Raw genomic sequence first — 21,721 nt, 5'->3', positions numbered from 1 at the left:
CACTACTGACCTGCCAACTGGATTTAACTCCATTCACCACCACTCTGGGCCCAGACATCCAACCAGTTTTTTGCCTGGGAAAGAGTGTGCTTGCCCAAGCCATGAGCAGCCAGTTTCTCCAGGAGAATGTTGTGGGAAATGGTGTCAAAGTCTTTATTTGAGTAGGGTAGACTTCATCCTTTCCCTCATGCATCAAGTGGGTCACCTTGTCATAGAATGAGATCAGGTTTTTCAGGCAGGTCTTGCCTTTCATAAACCCACGCTGGCCTGCTCCCCTGTTTGTCCTGCATGTGCTGTGTGATGGCACTCAGGATGACCTTCTCCATGACCTTCCCTGGCACTGAGGTCAGGCTGACAGGCCGCATCCTCCTCCTGACTCTTCTCGTGGATGGACATTACCTTAGCTAATGTCCCGTCAACTGGGACCTCCCCAGTTAGCCCGGTAAAGTTAGCCTGGCTGCTGGTAAATGATGGAAAATGGCTCGGTGAGCTCTTCTGCCGGTTCTCTTAGTACCCTTGGGTGCATCCCATCAGGCCCCATGGACTTGTGTGTGTCTAAGTCATGTAGCAGGTCACTGATCATTTTCTCCTGGATTATGGGGGCATCATTCTGCTCTCTGTCTCTGTCTTCCACCACGGGGCCTTGGTACCCTGAGGACAACTGCTCTTGCTATTAAAGACTGAAGCAAAGAAAGCACTAAATACCTCAGCCTTTTTCTCATCCTTTGTCACTATGTTTCCTCCTGCATCCAATAAAGGATGGAGATTCTCCTTAGCCCTCCTTTTGTTGCTGATATATTTGTAAAAATATTTTTATTGTCTTTTACAGCAGTACCCAGAGTAAGTTCCAGCTGGGCTTTGGCCTTGTAACAAACACTTTTCATTATTAAAATGAAAAGTGAAGCCTTTTTTTTAAATATGGTGTTCAAAAGTTATCACCTTAAAAACCATAAAAATCCTTTGATGTTTCTGAGGAACTTCAGTTATGCGGTCAAATTCCCATGATGTTAGTTGTCACCAGTCAGTTGTTCTTACACAAGATGCTAACCTTTGGCTTTGGATGGTTTACTGTTGAAGTGCACATACTAACTTTAGTCATATGTGTCTCAAAGGACAAAAAGGACAAAAATGATTACAAGCATCAAGTAAATTGAGATTTAAGTATCCATAACAAATGAGTTTCATTGCACTGTATCAGGTAGTTTTTAATAGCTGCCTATGAAGAATTAAAAAGATTTTCTCATTAGAATTCTGCTCTTTCAGAAACCTCATCCATCTTTGTGACCAAAAATATATCAGATAAAACAAGTCCTCTGCCATAATCACTCCAGTCCCCATTCATCCAAGAACTTAACTGTGCACGCAACTTTAGTTACCTGAAGCATTGAAGTCAGTAGGGGTTACATGCTTGAAAGGGCACATGAGATTAAGTGCTTTCCTGAACAAGGTCCTCAAAAAGCCATTATTTTAATGTACTTACGATAAAACTGGCATGTCATGGGAATTTAGAAGAGAAAATAAATGTTTTTAATTTTTTTCTTTTTTTTTTGTTTTGTAGGGGCACACATTTTTTCCTGTGATGATTTATAGCTACCAATAACCTTCCACAGTGGTTGCCTTATCAGCTTACTGTTCTGGCATCTTCTGGTCTTGCTAGTAAACAAAAGAGAACTATTTAAGTGCAAAGCCAAGTACTCTTAATCTCAAGAGAGAGACTTCGTACAGTATGTTCTGTACAAAACTGAAAGACTTGAAGATCACAGGGGAATGTCCTTTCTCCTTACTGACTCAAGGTCACATTACTGAGGAACATGACAAGGACTGCACAGAAAACAGTTCTAGAGCAGCACTGCCCATCTGCAAAGAAGTCCATGAAAAAGATGGTCAAGCAAACCTTCCACAAAGGAAAACAAGCCGAAGTAGAGTGTACCTGCACACACTAACTGAAAGCATCTGCAAACTAATCTTTCCTGAGGTAAATAGATACTGCATAATAATAAAACTTTAATAGCATTTAATTATAAGTGTTAAAAAAGCATTCTATGCCTGCCTTTATCTGTAAGCCTTTAGAAAGTTGTTTTCATTTCAAAGCTTGTGTTCTCATGTAGTTCTTCACAGTCTAAATCCTCATTTCATCTGCTTCCATTCCTTTTGGATATAATTTTGCCACAATCTCTTTTGTGCACACCATTCCTTCCACTGTATTTCTCTATATTTTTGCCTTATATTTGCAATCTTCCACTAATCTTTTTAATTGTTCCTTTTAAATCTGTCTATATCTGTAGCATTTTTTTTACATAGAGATACAATTATAGAAACTCTGTCTTGTTACCTAATTATGTAAATTATGGGGTCATGTCATCAATTCACCTAACTGAATCCATACTGCTAAGTGCATTAGTCATTATCACAAAAAAAATTAAAATAGCTGTTTCCATCTGCTATGATGCTAACCTCCTGCCATACTATTTTTAAAAACATTATCATTTGTGTTTACCACAAAGATATTCTTATGTCTCTGCTCAACTTAAATGAAAACAGGTACAGTGCAGGCTTGCTTGAGTGGAAATGAATACCATGGTTTATCTCTGTAAAAAGAACATGAAAAATGCAGCTCCATAACATTCAACACTTGGCCTTGCCTCAAATTCTGTGGAAGGTTTGAAGGAACTGACTGATATATATTGGGACTACAAATGGCAAATGGACAATTCTGTACACTCATTTAATTACAATTGTGTTATGGACATTCAATGTACCTTATTTAAAGTGCTGGAGTTTTCTTAAGTCTGTTTGCAGATCTGGTTATGCAGCTCTTTATCTATTACCCATTCACTAAGCCTCTAGATAATCAATTTTTGATAAATCCATTTTTATCTCTGCTGCATTTACACAGCTGAAGTCCATCCCTTTCAACCTGTGAACTGATCTTTAAATTTATAAAGGAGAATACTTTTAATCCAAGAATGAATAAACTGGCAAAGCACCATTTCTGTGGTGTCATGATAGCTGTTTTGCTTTTCTAGTATATAGTTGGTGGGATTTTTAACGAAGTAACTGATATTTTTTCTCTTTAAAGAGTGGTATAAGTGTATGCAGCTGACTATTATATAATCATGATAGGCTAGTTCATGATTGATTCATAGCTGTGACAAAAGCTTGGCAAAGTCAGAGATACTATGATCAAGTCATATTCATTGGAACTTTGTCCAAGTATAGTAGTCTGCTCTCATGCTGATTTAGGGTCAAGACCTAAGCATCTTCCTAATCTCAGTTTTCCATAAATGGTTTTTGCTTGTTTTCTACATTTTGAATCCATGGTACTGTGGGGTTTTTTGGGGGGATGTGTAATATTAGAAAGTTGTGTTAGGTATAGTTATTTCTTAGCAGCACTGTCTTTATTGCCACCTGAAAACCTGGAGGTAAAGAACATCACTGTATTTAAATACACAACCACTGGTGCACATGAGTTTAGGGGCTTAATTATAGAGGTGCTGGAGCTGAAGACATCAACATAAAGGAAACCCCAAACACAGAAATGACATGCTGTTTCTAATAGCAATACCATCTTAAAAAAAGATGTTCGTCCCAAGGACAGCAAAGTAATTCTTCTCTGTATAAAGATGTTATTCTTATGATTAAATTTTCAGCAATGACATTTCAATCAACGTACATATTTTTTTCCCCAGTTTGAAAGGCTAAATCTTGCACTTCAGAGAACACTTGCAAAACACAGAATAAAAGACACCAGGTATGTATGTGTGATGAGCTTGTTACTAACTTCACTGCAAAAACATTTTTCAAACAGTTCATAAGGACTGGCATGGTGACTGGGAATCAGGACTTCTGGAATCTGTTTTCAATTATCTTGTCAAATTGTTGTGTAACATTTCATATAATGTAAGTTAGTAATGATTTATTTTATTTTAAAATATTCATAAATATTTATATCACTCACAAAGTTGACTTAATGGGCAAGTTTAGCCATTTGTACAGGGAAACAGGCAAGGACTTTGTTTAAAATGAGCAAGTGTTTTGGAGGAATTCAGACACTGCTTGGGCACAGATGGAAAGATAGATATGTTGTGTATGGGTCTAGCTCAGTGTTTCTAAGATCCCAAGGAAAGAGTTTTAAATACAAACAATTAGTATTATACAAAAGGATTTGGCTTCTGATACAGTGAACAATCATATGCTCCAGATACTGACATGCATTTTCCTAAGCTCACTTGGCTTCTGGTTTCTGTTTCTGAGGAACTCAGTTTGATTTTAAGCACTCCTTAGTACTAATCCAATATTAATCATTTGAGCCTTGTAGGGAGTGAGAATTTATTAGCATCTCATGATACACTGAGGATTCAATTTATTGAATGCATGTGAAAAAATAAGCCCCTCCAGTTAAATCTCCTTTCCAAGTGAAGAAAAAAATTGAAGTTGGAAACTACACTGTTGCTCACCATGATAAGAATAGATAATTGCAATGTATCTTTTTTAAATTATACTTGATATTTTTAAAGCACTTTACATACATTGACTGAACCAAAGACAGCTGGTCAGATGTGCATTGCAATTGCTGACTGGCTTATTGCTAAGAATGTTTGCCCTATCTCTAATTATGTGTTTCTTCCTGAAGTATTACTTTAAAACAAAAAATTACTGATATTCTTAATGAAGTAATAATGCAAATGTAAAACAAATCTAAAAGTCTGTATTGCTTTTGCATATCTATTGTATTTCAAGTGAAGAAATTCAGAAAGCTTGTATCGGGAATTTATTGTTATATGGAGGTTAATCTAAGCTACATGTCCTTCTCATAATTTTGAGTCAGACATTCAACAAACAGGTTGACGTTTATTATCCTCAGAGAACTCAGAGGGCTGCAATTTTGTGTCAAAAATCTGGATTACTATTGGTGAAAAAATAATTTTGAAATTCATAGTTGTTATTAGCATTTCCTCTCAAAGCAGAAATACTTTCTCACCTCTTTTTAATGTAATGCAATGTAATTCAAAAAAAATGCTTGAATATAAATTCCAATTGTATTATACAACACATTATGAAATATAGTTATAGCTTCAAGAAAAAACACAAACCAAATAAAAAACAGGACTGTTGCAATGACAGGCAAGAGAATGTGGCCTCAATCCATAATCTGAGCTCAGACCACCAAAACTTTAATTCACCAGAAATGCAAAGGATAATCTAAGATCCTATCAGGACCCCATTTTTAATTAATTAAAAACTTCCTATTTGATGAGCAAAACTTGGTCTGTACACATTAAACACAAGGTAGGTAACTTCTGCACTTACTATTTTTACTATGCTAATCTTACATTTTTAGGGATTTTATTTGTATTTTTATGATCTTTACAGAATACCTGGGGATAGTGAAGATTTTGAAAAAATCATCAGTGATCATGCTAATGCAGCAGGTAATGTAAACTTGTTTAATAGCAGAGAAATAGATTATATATGCCCTATATATAAGATAATGTATTCTATATAAATTAGTCTTGTTACTAAGAAATAATTTCTTCCATGTAAGGGTTGTGGTGATGCTGCCAAAACAGAGGCAGCATCTGTGATCTCTGTGAGCTGTGTGAAACTCTGATCTCTGCAATTACTATCAAAATTTGGGCTAAAAAGACAAGTTTCTTGAGTCTGAGCTGTCATAGAATCATCCACCCCTAAGATCCAACATCTGGAAGGAATTATGCATTAATAAGAAGTTACAGTTTTATACTAATGAAAAACTGTTTGATCCTTTTCATCTTCTGAAGGACTGTAGTGTGTCAGAAGAGAACTGCTGTAATTTTAAATACGTAACTCTGGCTACATCTGTAATAGTAAATTAACATTTCCAGGAACTGAAATATGGTCTTCCATACACAGTTGTTCTGTGACAGACAACACTTTTCCAAATGATTCCCAGTAACAGCTGGGGAATTGGAACATTCCCAACAGTCACTTTGCATCCAGTTATCCTGTTAAAAACAATTTACTAGCAAAGATGTGAGCCATTCTGTGCCAATTGGCCTTAGTGCTCTGGAATATTCCTAGTCATTTAATGTACTGTATTAGGCATAGTACTTATATCTGCATATCCTATTTTATTCTTGTGTTAATTTTTAAAATTCTTATTTTACTCCTTTATATGAATCTAAGGGTGTTGAGTTAAATCTTGTGCCAAAGCATGTATTCATTTTGTCTACATCTCTTCAAAGAACACCTGATCCTGGATGTTTTTAAACTACAACCAATTGTCTCCCTGTTTCCAGGACTCCTAAATAAGAATCCCCTCAGGTGTCAATGATGGATCAGGGAAGCATATTGCTAATTTGTTTTGGCCTAGGATAAAAAAAAGTGTAGGTTAGCCTTTGATTCAGAATGATGAATGCATTTCTGACTAAAATGTGTTCTATGCAGGTGTTTCTGTGGAGTCTCTACGGGAATCTCTCGGTGAAGAGCTATTTAAAATATGCTATGAAGAGGATGAACACATATTAGGGGTTATTGGAGGGACCCTTAAGGACTTTTTGAACAGTTTCACTACCCTGCTGAAGCAGAGTGGCCACAGCCAAGAAGCAGGAAAAAAGGACAAACTTGAAGATGCCTCCATATTATGCCTGGAGAAAGATCAGGACTTCTTAAATGTGTATTATTTCTTTCCTAAGAAAATCACAAGTCTTATTCTGTCTGGTATCATTAAAGCAGCAGCTCATATTTTGTATGAAACTGAGGTGGAAGTGATGCTCATGCCTCCTTGTTTCCATAATGACTGCACTGAATTTGCTAATCAGCCTTATTTGCTGTACTCTATACAAGTCAAAAGTGCAAAGCCTTCCTTATCTCCCTGTAAACCACAGTCTTCACTTGTGATTCCTGCCTCTGTGTTCTGTAAGACTTTCCCATTTCATTTTATGTTTGACAAGGATATGTCAGTTCTTCAAATTGGAAATGGGATAAGAAGACTTTTGACCAGGAGAGAATTTCAAGCTAAGCCCAATTTTGAAGAATATTTTGAAATTCTTACCCCCAAAGTAAGCTGCACTTTTAGTGGAATAATGACAATGCTAAATATGCAGTTTACTGTACGAGTTAGAAGATGGGACAATACTGATATGAAACCATCCATGGTAAGAGCTCTTTACTGCTATTACTTCTATGAGGAATTTGTTTTCTTCAGATGGATTTAAAATATCCAAAAAACATGGTGCATTTTGCATTTTCTACCTCCAAATATCTAATATAACTGCATAATAATAATTTATTTAGGGTACTCAAATGTTATTCAGATTCTGAAGCCAACTTCAGTCAAAACTCTGCTTTAGGACTTTTACCAAGTAAAATCTGAATGCTAACTTGAATTTTTTGAAATAATTTGAAATATTGAGATAAAGCCAGTGATATGCCATGCTTCTGAGAATAAGGGCATCTCCAATACAAAGAGAGTGTCAGGGAAAGCTTTAACAAAGTGCCCCTGAATCATTTGGAAACAACAGCTCTAGGATTTGGGGAATAGAAGTAGATGTTTCCTTTGATCATTCAGCCTTTGGTATCTTTGGCATTTTGATATCTTTTATATTCTGACGTATTCATCAGACGCAACCACCAAAGGTTCCCCTTAGTTTGAGCTGATGGGATTACTTGCTATCTTTGCTGAAGTTGGGTCTGTGACAAATGACCTGGGACAGTAAAAAACATTGAGTATTCAATGACTGTTTTTATTCATTCCTGGTCCCAGCTGAATTCCAGTATATATACACCTGAGGCATTCCAAGATGAATTACCAGTTCGGACTCAACATTCCACGACTTTAAGGGAAGAAGAGAAAAAAGTTTCACTCATTTATTAACGTAGCTACTTTTAAAAAATGTATCTACTTCATCTCAGATCCATTTCTGCACTAGAAAATTTCAAGGGGTAGTAGACTTAGCTTGGCTTTTGCATGTAATTGCATATGCAAATGACTATTAGCAAGGAAAAGGTGTTACTAGAATAGTGGTCTTTCAAAGCAGTGTTAAGCTAAGCTCTGCAGCACCTTGCATATTACACAACTGGTTACCGAAGGAACATAAAACCACTTTATACAAAATATATTTCTTTTTTAGATCATTAAAATGGGACATTTCTTCCATTTCTGACTTTAATTTTGAATTGCACTGAGTACTGAATATCCTATGATAAAACTGAAGCAGATTTTCTCACTTTATCTTACAGAGGAAAGTGCATGAACTAGAGTTATTAGTAGAAATTCATAGGCCACTCTAATCAGTAACATTTTATGAAAAGATGAAAATGCACAAAATTTCATTATTTTCATTTTTCTTTTTCTCCTAAGCTAAAACTGATACTGATACTCAAACATAATTAGGTGTTTATCCTTAAGTTGGGGTCTAACTTTTGTACCAGAAGACTCAATAAAAGTGATGGCTCTATGATTCAGCACCCCATGTTCTCTCTTAAGCAAATGCATGCAAATATAAGGACTATGGACCAGTCTTGATTTTCTTACATTTCAGCAAAACGTATTTCCTCTAAAACTTCTTGTTTCTAGACCATTGCCATGCATGTTTTGCATGAATTCTTGTTTCTTTAACTGTTTCAGGTAATGGATCTTAAAGGCCAAATGATCTATATTTTTGAATCCAGTGCCATTCTATTCTTGGGATCTCCTTGTGTGGATAGACTAGAAGATTTTACAGGACGTGGATTGTACCTCTCAGATATTCCCATTCACAATGCATTGAGAGATGTCGTTCTGATAGGAGAGCAGGCCAGAGCCCAGGATGGACTGAAGAAGAGGTTAGGAAAGCTAAAAGCAACCCTTGAGCAGGCCCATCAAGCACTTGAAGAAGAGAAGAAGAAGACTGTAGATCTTCTGTTTTCAATTTTTCCTGGAGAGGTTGCTCAGCAGCTGTGGCAGGGACAAGTTGTACAAGCCAAGAAATTTAATAATGTCACAATGCTTTTTTCTGACATAGTTGGATTCACTGCCATCTGTTCCCAATGCTCACCTATGCAGGTTATCACCATGCTTAATGAGCTTTATACTCGCTTTGATTACCAATGTGGAGAGCTAGATGTCTACAAGGTACACAATTCATTGCTTTTCTGTGGGATTCTGGGGCAGGAAAGGAAATTAAGACTAAGTAGGACAGAGGATAATAGAGGTCCAATAATCATTTTGCCATAAACCATTTTTAAATGACAGATAAATCACAAAAAAAAATAAAAATCAATATAAACAGCTGTTCATGCAGCCAAGAGAGAAACCCATCAAAACTTTAGAGTTAATTTTAAAATTTAATTTCAATGACACTGCTGTGAATCTGGAATAAATAGGTGTTTAATATAGCTATGGGTGCCTGACAGTAGATGAACAAGGAAAAATATTTCAGAATTATGCCCAGCAATAAATATAAGTTGTGCAGTTTTTCCTTTTGCATGATACTGAAGGATTTGTCCAGGATAAGTTTGCATGAAAATTAAACTTGGTCAATACGTAGCTACAATTCTTACTGAAGTCAGACTATTCTTTTATATGTATCACACAGTCTAACAGTAAGGTACAAATATGCCTCTTTTAGGTTGAGACTATTGGAGATGCCTACTGTGTTGCTGGAGGCTTACACAAAGAAAGTGAAACACATGCTGTTCAAATAGCACTGATGGCCCTGAAGATGATGGAACTGTCAGATGAGGTGGTGTCTCCCCACGGAGAGCCTATCAAGGTCATATATTTTATTGTATTTTATATGGTTAAAGTGGGCATTTTTGTTTGTTTAGTTGCTTTTTGGGGTTTTGACTCAAGGAAATTTCACGTCATTGCATCAACTCAGACAATTTGGGGAATCAAATTACTTTTTTAATTCTGTGAATGAGAGTTTTGTGGTGAGGTAAAGGTGAAATAGAGATCTGAAAATCAACCCAAAAGACTTTAATGCAGTGAAGCCAGTATGTACAATCTGACATGCTACAGTTTTTGTCTCAGTAGCAATAAATTTGTCAGTGGCATGGAATAGTCTGTTTTCTAAAGAAATTACTAATCCTTTCTCAAAATTAGACATCTATGTCTTTTGACGTAGCATCTATGAATATGAATGACTAAAGACGTTCTGATTGTAGTAATCCAGACATCTTAAATGATTCCATTGCTGTTCTTGTTTTACAGTCAGATACTGAACCACTACCATAAGATAATGGTGTTAATGCTGTCAAAGGAACTGTTAGATTCAATGGTAGTTATATTTATGGCTTCCTTTCAATGAGGAATTCAGCCATCTTTGCTCTGTGGGTGGATTTTGCTTTTGTTGCAGGTTTTTCTGCTTTAACACTCAAAATTAGAAATTGCAACTTCTTCATAATGATATGATATTCTCCTGATATGAAAAGAGTAGCACACATAGTAGACATGCAAGCTTGTTGACATCATGCCATTATTGTGTCAGAATGCTATTGTGAAGAAAACAGGTCTACATATGTATAATGCACATGAGAAAAAGAACACACCTCCAAAAAAACCCACCAAAAACCTCATAGAAAGCAGCACCAGCTAAGTAAAAGTCAAAAATCTGAGTATGAGTTAAAAAGAAGAGATATCAAACTATTTCAGCTGCTGTTGGTTCCCCAGGACTGTTTTGGGGCCAGCTCTATTTAATATCTTTATCAGTGACCTGGATGAAGAGATCAAGTGCATCCTTCAGTCACTTCACAGGCAACACCAAGTTGGGCAGGAGTGTTGATCGCTGGATTGACAGGCAGGTGAACATGAGCCAGCAGTGTGCCCTCGTGGCCAAGAAGGCCAATGTCATCCTGGCCTGTATCAGCAATAGTGTGGCCAGCAGGACCAGGGCAGTGATTGTCCCCCTGTACTCAGCACTGGTTGGGCCGCACCTTGAATCCTGTGTTCAGTTTAGGGCCCCTCACTGCAGGAAAGACATTGAGGTGCTGGAGCGTGTCCAGAGAAGGGTAATGGAGCTGGTGAAGGTTCTGGAGCACAAGTCTTATGAGGAGCAGCTGAGGAAGCTGGGAGTGTTTAGCCTGGAGAAAAGGAGGCTCAGGGGTGACCTTATTGCTCTCCACAACTACCCAAAAGGAGGCTGGAATGAGTTGGGGGTCAGTCTCTTCTCCCAGGTAACAGAACAACAGGAATTGGCCTCAAGTTTTGCCAGAGAATGTTTTGAGATTGGATATTAGGAAAACATTCTTAATGAAGAGGGTTGCATTGGAACAGACTGCCCAGGGAAGTGGTGGAGTCACCATCCTTGGAGTCGCCATCTACACATTTAAAGGATATGTAGATGTGGTCCTTAGAGACATGGTTTAGTGGACTTGGCAGTGCTCAGTTACTGGTTGGACTTTATGATCTTTGAGGTCTTTTCTAACCTAAATGATTCTTTAACTGAATTATGAAAATTCAGTAATCTGGGACTGGGATTTAATCTATGTGTGACCTTGTCAACAGAGTTCAGTTGGAACTGCAGGATATACTGTCTTTCTATTCCCTAAGACTTGTCTTCTGACCTGAACAGCAAAGCAAGTACTCTTTATGAACTGTCAGCAGTCTTACACTGTGTCATGTAATTCCTCCCAGAAAGTATCCAAGTGCCATCCTGCTGATGCTTCTAGATCAATTTACTGCCACAGAGACCAGCAGTTCACAGTCATATTTTGATATGGAAGGATTACTTACTAAAAATGCAATGCAAGATAAACTTCAGCTAGTTCCCTCTCCATGAGCAGTGATGACCAGAATACAGATATTTTAAGGAGACTGTGCTAAATCAATGTATATTAGTAGCTCATTATATTGTTTTTTTAATAGAGGAAGAATTTATAAAACTGATCTTACCCATCCTGTTTTACCTAATAATGCTGTTTTTTGTCTTTTATTAAAGATGCGTATTGGCCTTCATTCTGGATCTGTCTTTGCTGGAGTTGTTGGGGTAAAAATGCCTCGTTACTGCCTTTTTGGAAATAATGTAACCCTTGCCAATAAGTTTGAATCTTGCAGTATACCTAGAAAAATAAATGTCAGCCCAACAACTTACAGGTACAGTGCTTGATATATGTAAAATGTCCACCTAGTTGCTGTAGTAGTCCGTTATCTTCTTTTTCTTTTTTATTTCCCTGAAGCATTGCTATTTATTTTCCTTTTTCTCTTTTTATCTGACTGCTCATGAATGCACTGCGGTTATTAGTAGGCAGAATTCAACCAGCAATAGCAAGAAAAAATGTGAAACAGAACAGCTGATACTTATTTTTCAGATGTTACATTTAAAATAAATGGACTGTCTGGACCAATTTTGCTTTTTACCCCGCAGCTGTATATGTGTTGCTTTTTTTCCTTCTTCTCTCATATAGTTTGCTCTTCTTTGAGCTTTCACTGTGAACTGGATGCCAAACTGGCTGCAGATGCCCTTGAAAGTAACAACCTTACTGAAGAACTGTTAAACATCACTCTACACATTGTCATTCTCTTTTGGTTAGGAAAGATGAATTATTAGGTTGCAATGAGTCAACCACGCCAGTGTTTAGTTTATAAAGGTCTTGATCACTAATTCAGTTTAACACCTTTAGTATGGAACTTAAGGCTGTACCATTTATCCACTCAGATATTTTTAGTAATGTGAACTGTGGTTATGCAGACAGCTAGCAGACTCTCCCATGGGAAATACAGCATCTTTCCTTTGTCCTTTAAACCTAACACTCTCTTTGTATTATCTGTTTAATTCTACTTCAAAATCACCTTGCAACATGTTCATGGTCAAATAATAATGTCTTATAGATGCCAGGCAAGACAATAGGAAACTGTTTTGAATGTGATGGTAACAACAGCCAACATCTGAACTCCAGATCCAGATCTGAATTTTATGCCACTGCTCTGACAGAGATTATTGTTTCTTCCAGAGTGGCCAAAAGTTTTATAAGAATGTATTGCAGAGAGTGAATCTACAAACACAAAGTGATATGGCTGGCTGGGTAAAGTAACCAGAAATATTATAAATTATTTTCTACATTTTAAGGAAGCTCAGCTACCCTCAGTGTAGCCTGGGCTGTAATCTGTTGTTTCTACACAGCTTGTAGTCACTGCCATGTATCTGATAATGCCTTGTGGCAAGATTCTGTGTCCAACGTCAGACAGAGAATTTGGCACAGGATCCTGACATCCCCTGCAGCATGTGCTGTGTGACATACAGGGTGCCAAGCTTTAGATTATCTTGTATAGGTGATTTAGAAAAAGTAACACAGGTATTAGAGCACACAGAAAGTAACCTTTTTGATTATGCGCTCTAAAAACACAGAGATAGCATTAGCATTGCCAGTGCTTATGTATGTCAGAAGAACAGTGCTGGCCCACAGTGACTGTTTTTCCATCTCTGTATGTAAAATCATTTTAAATAGTACTGACTACAGTCTTTTTTTAAAACCATTAGACACTTTGTCCACACAAGACTTGCCTATAACTGGTGGTATAAGTAGGTTTCTGCATGCCTGTGTATTCATCTCCAGAGAATATTTGGAATTAGTATACTGTTGAAAAAAATATAAATCTCTGAGTGCCTAGAAAGTAGGCAATTTGATTAACAGGTAAACTGTTGTTATTATAGTTGTGTTTCTTTTTTGTCCTGAGTGATGAAGATGTTCTTTTTATTTGGTGTTTTTTTCTTTTGATTCATTCACCAATTCTAAACACATATTGATAACATTATGGCATCTTGAACAACTCCGGTATATTGCAGTAATTTTTTAAAAGCTCAGATACCAGTTATCAATATTTATCCTACAGATTAGCAATCTCTGTCTCAACCTGTGAAAAAGCAAAAATATTAGAATTAGTAGAAGGATCTGAATAGTTTAATTATTAAGTTTTACAGTATTTCATTCTTTGAAACATTAATTATGGTGCATTTGATGTGCAGATGTGAGCTAGCTTTCAGCACTAAGCCATCTTTGAAAATATTTACGATAAACATAACTTCTACATACAAAACATTGACAAGACAAAAAAAGAGGTGATACTTCTACTTGCACTGATGCACAAGTTAATAGGTTACCAAAAAACCAGTATCTTCTTATATTTTCAGTAAATAACATATAAAGATTAATTTGGATTCTGCCCTGCCATATATAAAGAATTATTTAATGTCTGCACTTAATAGTGACTGATTCATTTTTAATCAAGATGTTTCATTTTTGCTCTAGGTTGTTAAAGGAATATCCAGGATTTGTGTTCACACCTCGCTCAAGAGAAGAGCTTCCACCAAATTTTCCCAGTGATATCCCTGGAATTTGCTATTTTCTGGATGCTTATATTCAAGGAACAAACTCACAGACTTGGTTTCAAAAGAGAGATTTGGGAGATGGCAATGCCAATTTTTTGGGTGAGGAAACAGGAATAGACTAAATTGTACATTCAGAAATGTATAGAATAAATTTATAAATATTTGGATTTTTTTTTGTATAAATTGAAAATTTTTAAAACTATATGAAACATGCAAGCACTTTAGATTGTTAACACCTGAAAGCCAGTATTAAAATTTCAGGAAGTATGTCACTGACTACTTTTTATTTTTCCTTTGCATAAGGAACATAGTCACTAAAGTAATGTTGCAGCTTCACAGTTGGAAATGCTACTATAAATTGTATTTTCTCTGTGGTAATTTGTTAGTGCTCCGTAATAACTCAGTTCTCTCTGTACTGAGAATTCTAGATGTATCGTATATGCAGTTTGTCAGGAAATGTAATGTGCAAGTGATGCAGTCACATGCAGTGTTGTGAGCTGGTGCTTATCAATGACTATTAAAATGTATTTTCTTAGAGATTCCATAAGAAAATGTCCATTAAAATTGTGTCATTGCTATCACATACTCCTCCCAGTGCATCATTTGGGCCCCATCCTAGAAGTTGCTGACCATCTTCTCATACTGACTGGAGTCAAATTATGAGGGTGCTCAGCATTTTCTGGATCAGGCTGCTAATTGTAGCTAATAAACATGCATAGCAGAGTTGCCGCTTACTGTTTCATGAACTTTATTTTGTGTATAAAATTAATATAGATTAAAACACTGTATAATCACTTACTAAAGTCTGTAATCATCAAACTATTTTAGTTCTTAGGGTTTTTAAAATACTTAAAAATAAAAATATCCACTTATTATGTATTACAGCAATAAATGTTTTCTTATTTTTGTCATTTAAATTTGAAATGTTTTAACAGAAGTGTAATAAAATATGATTTGGAATGTTTGCTTAGAAAGGAAATTCCAGTTAGACTGCACAAAATGGAACAGAAGCACACGAGCTTAAAGCTATGATCCTTATTCAAGGATGCAATGTGAGGTATGACATGTTATGGAATGGCCTATGATATGCTCACTTTAAACTTGCCAGGGGAATCTTCAAGTGAGCAGAAATGCTTTAAAACATATGAACATATATACAAAGATTAATATTACTACTTTTTTGTTGTGGATGATGGAAAATGAGTGAAGAACTCTAAAGGGTCTGCCTCTGGTACTGGCAGAATAGAGTTAGTTAAAAGTTGTGCATTGAGGATTCTGTCTGATCTCTAAGTAGCAGATCCATCTGCCTGGAAATTCCTCTGTGCTGTACAGTTTGATCCCAACCGCGGGCTGGAGAATTGCAGAGCTTACACACACTACTATTTCCATTAGTATCAAATATTATTAGTTATTATTCTAACCTCTTAAACTCTTGGCGTTTGGCATATCAAGCCATAAAAGTCTTTCTTCAAGCTACTTGCCACTAAATCAGATTTTGCTCTCTGAATATTTACAGGGAGCAATTACATTAGACTAAGGTGCCATTTTGTTCATTTTCTGATCTTGACTGGTACATTCTGAAGCTCAATATACCATTTTATCTATTTAGCTATTTTGTGGTAGAAACTCATACAGAACATGTAGCATCAGAGCCTTGAGAAAAGTCCTTATAAGAGTCTAGCATTAAGAACATTTTAAAACTGTATTTCAATTCAGATTTCCTGTAAGCAGCATTTGAACAAAACTTGAAATATTGAATCCTTCTATTCCTTGAGGTCTACTATATCCATCCAAGATGCTTAGAAATAATTCTGTGACACAAAAATGGAACCTGAAAGTCTGTGTATCCTGTATAAACATATCTCTCTATTGCACACACACATATACGAGCAAACGTATCTGTAAAATTTTTGACAGTAGTATTTCAAGGAAACAAGAACTATGCAAATTTTGATCTTTGCAATATTATATTGGTCAGAAAATTCTATTTAATTGACCAAAATACCCAGAGGTTACTAGCAGTCCCATGTCGGTGCTCCTGGATATAAAAATGTGGGAATATTTGACTACTGACTCTTCAGTAGGCTTATGGTATTAAGCTAGTAATGACTGAGGTCAGCATGAATCTATCCATCACTGTCATTTATTGAATGTTAAAAAAAAATAGGCTTTTAAATAAAAAGGATTTCTTTCTTCAGTTCTACTGAATAGGAGGGATGCTTAGGAGGGAATTTTCTTTTGTCCCTAGAAAAGAACTATTGCTGGACTAGATGATGGCCATGCTTAAGGCCAAATTCTGTATAAATCTGTCATAAAATAGGATGTTCATCATGCCAGTTCCTGACACCTTCCTAAGTGGTGTCAAACTTCAGAGAAGAATTCTGGTAAGGTGCACACAGAAAGCAACGTGCCTGAATCTCAGTGAAGTAAATGGGATTTAGGCATGTATTTAAGACAGTAATTCACGAAAGTGCTTTAAAATGTACTTGTGTTCAGACCAGTTCTGCAAAAAAGCCACAAGTCTGTTTAGCTTTAAGCATAATTTAAGAATTTGGATTTCACTGAAGCTGTTCTTCTGTTTAAGTTTTTTTGCTGAATAAATATGTATTTAATAAGGGACAATTATTTTAACTGATCTTTTCACTTAGATCTAAAATATTCCTTTCACTTTTTAACTAATCTTTTCACTTAAATTAAATCCAGTTGAAAAAGAAAAAAGGAATCAGAAAGCCAATAAGCAAATTGTTGAGATAAACAAAAGGAAGGCAATTTAACCCATGCAATACTGGGATATTTTGCAAGAAAGTAAAAGAGTTGTTTGTAAGTTGATATCTTGTATTATAGTGTGTTATATTGTGGAAATCTTCAGAGACTATGCAATGTTATTTACATAAATATACAAATACCGTAGTATTATGTCCAGAAAGTTTTTTTATATCTGAAATTTTATTTTATTAGTTCATTAAGATTCTGTGGGGCTGATTCCCATTCACATTTACACTGTGATGGAAGAGACATTTTTATTACACTGCAATTTCTTTGCCAAAGAGGTGTAAATGGCCCTTGAAATAAATAAAAAGTGGGGCCTTTGAATCTTAACAGTGATATAGCTAAAGAGAAAGCTATAGCAAAAGAATTCAACTAATTTGATTTCATTCAGGCATGACCTGATAAGATTCCAGGGAGATGCTGGAAAAAAAATTCACATTGCTGGTATCAAAGGAAGTACAATTAGCGTGGAGCTGATGTTTTCTTTCTCGCTGAACTACTGTGCAAAACCAAAGCAAACGAACTCACAGAAACCAACAAAACAGTGAAGTGCACAGATAATTGAGCCCCTGGGACAGATCTACTTTTTCCTAGGAAATCTTTTGAAGGAAGAATTCAGACCTCCCCCAAACCCAGTTTATTTCTCCCATAATTTTATTTCACAATCTTTTCAGAAACAGCTGCAACAAACAATACAGGAGGCAAAATCAGTATTTCCAACTGAAAGCCATCAGAATTAAGGGGAATTGCTCTTGAATCTTGGCTAGGAGACCCATTTTCAAACCCCACCCATCCTACAACCTACCGGCCTACTCTAGCTGCTACTGTTTTTTTAAATGCCTGCTCATTGTTCTGCAAAAGCAGTGGAAGATTCGTTTCCTGCAAAAGCAATAACTTTTGTGGCTATTTGCCATATGGTGTACAAGGTACTGAGTTGCTTTCAAAGTTCTGCTCCAGTTTATCACAAGCCAGCTTGGCAGGGACCAAATTTAACTGAGGCTATTTCTGAAATGAGAGCTAGGACTTTCTTTTCTACCTCTAAAATTTGCAAGATGTGCGCCACAACAGGCTTTAGAGACCTCTAGAACCACTCTGATGGTATGGCTGCTCACAACTGCATAGGAAGGAAATAATCAGATATAAGCTTTTTTTTTTTTTAACTTCCCAATCCATTTACATGAGTTCACTGGCAGCCCTTTTCTGCAGAGCACAGAGGGAGAGTAAAAGTCACTGTCTTGTATTACTCAGCATTGCTCTGGTACTGAGGCACAAATAAAAGATGGAAAATAATCCATGGTTCTGAAACCTTTCCTACATCCAGATGCAACCATTTAAAGATACATATTGTCCTGAGCACAAACAGAAGGATCTGAATGTTAAATATGCAGCTAGGCTGGAACATGAAGCTGGAGAGCCAGTCAAAGAAATAATAAACTGTGAAAGAATTTGAAACAAAGTAAACAACCTTATAAAGTTGTGTGTCTCATCTGCTTCAACAGACTTTTGATGCTGAAAGCAAAGTCGAACCAGTAGTTTCCTAATATAAATGTAAATGAGCACATTGCTTTGCAGCCCCATTATAAGGCATCCTTTGAAGATCTGTACTAAAATTGTTTCTCATCTTTTGAGCAGTACAAAGTTACAAATTTTTGTGCCACTACAGCAAACAAACACCATGTTTACATGCACATCCTGCACACACAGCACATAATGGGAAGTAACTGAGAGAATACATGCAGTAACATCCCAAAGATATGAAAAGAGGTAGATTAAGTCATAGATACATTTCCTCTCTCCTGATTTTTCAGCCTCAACAAAACCTGCCAAAGAAATATCAAGGACAGAGGCGTTCCCAGGGGCTTTGGAATACAAGCATGTGAAAATGAATAGGAGTCTTTCCACTGATTGCAGATGATGTTAGGGAAGATTTGGATATGTTATTAGTTTGCTCCACATGGCTAAGATTACATTCCTCTTACAGGAGGATGCAACAGAGTGCTCAGTTTCTCAAATATACATGTTACTGCATTACAGAACAGCATGGACATATTGAGGGCTGTTTCATTCCTAGCTTGTCAATACCAGTATTGAAAAATAAATGTAATGGTATAGTAAATCAGTGTATAGTGGTACATTAAAAATAATGAATCTTGCTGAAGTGATCTTAAGAGCATATTTCTGCATCTGTTAAGTAGTATTATGACAATTCCAAATGTCAAGTCTCAGACCATTATGATTTGAAATTTAATTAGAAAATACCCATAATTCAATCCAATGTCAACAAAGTAACTCCCTCTTCAGTAAGTGGAATCCAGCAATACCATATAAGGTAGCATTTTTATTCAGGATTACAGTAACAAAATGAACTGTAAAAGCAAAGTCCAAAGTAAAAAATGCAACTTATTAAAATGCTTCCTTTGTTTTATAGAGCTTGTGTATTAACACAAACCATATTAAGCTGAATGCAGATGTTCTTGGCCAGCTAGTGGTTTCCCAAAGTTATTGTCTCAGCAACTGCCCTTTCACACAGCATAAAGGATCCTATGTTACTTTTTGCTTTCATGGGTCTCACCATGAATTGCCAGATCAAGTCAGCATCTCAAATCAGGAAGAAACATGTTAAAATAAAACACCACTTAAAAGATATAGCAGTTGATTTTCAGCTGTAATCACTGACTGCAACTCTTGCCTTTCTCGTGACCAGTGCAGGAGGCTCTTCCAGAGAAATATGTTCAGGGGAACACAAAGAGGCAAATTTGTCTGGTAGGATTTCTGTTACAAAAAACACTGCCTAAAAGGCTCCTTTCTCATCAGCATTCCATCCCATGCACGTCCCAGTTGTATCTAGTGCCACAGCTACTCTCTCACTCCTGAATACCAAAAAGCAGCTAGGCTGTAGGTCTTGAGCAGTACCTAGTGCATGAGGGTCCCCGAATGGGAATATGATTGTGTGCTACAGTGGAATAAACTGCAGGCTTTATGGAAGTGCATCAGATACAGTCCAAATGGTTGTGTGATGCGCATAATGCATGTAGCCTAACAGTCCTGGTACTGACAGGGTTGGGCCTTGAAAACACAGCTCAGTACTAACAGCTTAATATGACATGTATTTTATCTTATTGACTTGGAGCCTTTCCTTTAGTTGAAACCAAATCTTGCCTAAGACCTACCAGATAGTCTTGATTCAGCAGGCATCGGGAATGGAAGCTTGTCCCTCTCAGCAAATCACTTCGTTGAACTCTTTAATTCAGCATGCTCCTCCCATGCTGTTGTCACTTCACGTTTTACAAATCTCACCTTGACTAGAACTTCCATTTGTATTACAATTGGTTAATCACAAGAACAGCCTGCAAATGCAAGATTACCAAACTCCAAAGAAGAAAGGCACTTTCATACTTGTCTAAGGCAATTTTGACCTTTGTAGCACTTTTGAAAAAATGTCACTCAGGTACACAAAATTGACAGGATAATCTACTTTCTGAAAACCATATCCAAAAAGAATTTCATGTAATCTCTCTAATATTTTATGAGCACGAGGGCTCACCCCATAAACAGACCAAGCAAGTGGATTCCCTTGAAACCTGTGAAGAATGAGGATGGTTTTTACACCATATCTCAATAGAGAACTACAACTTTGTATTGTAGGGCATGTTTTCCTATTTTCCCAAAATTTACTTTCTACCAAATAGAAAAAGTAGATAATGACCTGATGTACTCAAATCTTAGTTAATTGGTGAAAGCTGACCACTCCTCAGCTATAGGAAAATATAGCCTTTGGTTTGGTTTCAGCACCATGATTTATGACATTATCTCTGTTGCCAGTTTCTTGGAAATTGAAGAGATTTTTAGAGATTTGCATCTATTCAGTTTTTGTTTGGTTTTCTACACAGTAGTTTGGTTAATTTATCTAAATATTTCCTTTCCTCCCTTCAAAATAAGCATATTACTTGTATGATTTTTAACTGATTATACAGAAGCTTTTGTGCTTGGTCATTCTTTTAAAAAAATCTAAAATTGGTTTTCCCAGTAGATTTGCAATGTATTAAACTAAGTAGAATTCATTATTGTGCCTACATTCCCTAACAGCAGGGTTTCCCTCTGCTGTTCTTGAAATGTCTACTGAGATCACTTTGCCAAATTTCTGATGTCTATCTCACTTAGAAGAATTTTTAACAGATATTAACACAGATTCAAAAGTTTACCAGATGAATTTTCAAAATATTTTACATGGTGTCATTTTTTAACTTACTTACATGGAATTTCAAACATACATACTTCATTTTTTTTCCAAGAAGTATGTGAACAGTTCAAAATTTAAACTTACTTTATCTTACTAAGGTCTGAACTTCTGTAATTTTACTTACATCTAGAATCCATTTGGATTGGTTGGTGTCTGTGGCTTAGTGCCTTCATGTAGCAAGGTCTCTACCCAAGAGCTGCTACAGTAGTAGCTCACCAGGTACTCATCCTATAATCCTCCTAGCTAAACTAATTATCTCTTTAATATATTTTGATTCTTTTTAAGCAAGTCAAGAAAATAAAAATCAGTAGTCTCCTTAGAATTTTTATTTCATACACTGAGGCCAGGTCTTTCGATGGTACAAAGGGCTTTAAACCATATGGGTTTTTCAAGTGCTGTACTATCATTTTTTATTCCACGTATA

At 36.3% G+C, this 21,721-nt stretch overlaps 1 protein-coding gene across 1 annotated transcript in view; it reads left to right on the top strand.

Annotated features, from left to right (window-relative positions):
* GUCY1A1 (guanylate cyclase 1 soluble subunit alpha 1) overlaps nucleotides 1-15,258 on the top strand; it is a 34,589-nt gene extending 19,331 nt beyond the window's left edge. The window contains exons 2-9 of the mRNA XM_027676867.1: nucleotides 1,559-1,975; nucleotides 3,690-3,751; nucleotides 5,374-5,432; nucleotides 6,427-7,136; nucleotides 8,609-9,094; nucleotides 9,591-9,734; nucleotides 11,901-12,055; nucleotides 14,209-15,258. Of these exons, the coding sequence (XP_027532668.1) occupies nucleotides 1,727-1,975; nucleotides 3,690-3,751; nucleotides 5,374-5,432; nucleotides 6,427-7,136; nucleotides 8,609-9,094; nucleotides 9,591-9,734; nucleotides 11,901-12,055; nucleotides 14,209-14,410 (2,067 nt within the window). The 5' untranslated portion in view covers nucleotides 1,559-1,726 and the 3' untranslated portion in view covers nucleotides 14,411-15,258. The remainder of the gene's footprint in view (nucleotides 1-1,558; nucleotides 1,976-3,689; nucleotides 3,752-5,373; nucleotides 5,433-6,426; nucleotides 7,137-8,608; nucleotides 9,095-9,590; nucleotides 9,735-11,900; nucleotides 12,056-14,208) is intronic.
* The last annotated feature ends 6,463 nt before the right edge of the window (nucleotides 15,259-21,721 follow it).

Source organism: Neopelma chrysocephalum, unplaced genomic scaffold, assembly GCF_003984885.1.
Source record: "Neopelma chrysocephalum unplaced genomic scaffold, ASM398488v2 Primary Assembly neopelma1_42b, whole genome shotgun sequence".
Taxonomy (NCBI): Eukaryota; Metazoa; Chordata; class Aves; order Passeriformes; family Pipridae; genus Neopelma; species Neopelma chrysocephalum.
This window is presented reverse-complemented; position numbering and strand designations above follow the sequence as displayed.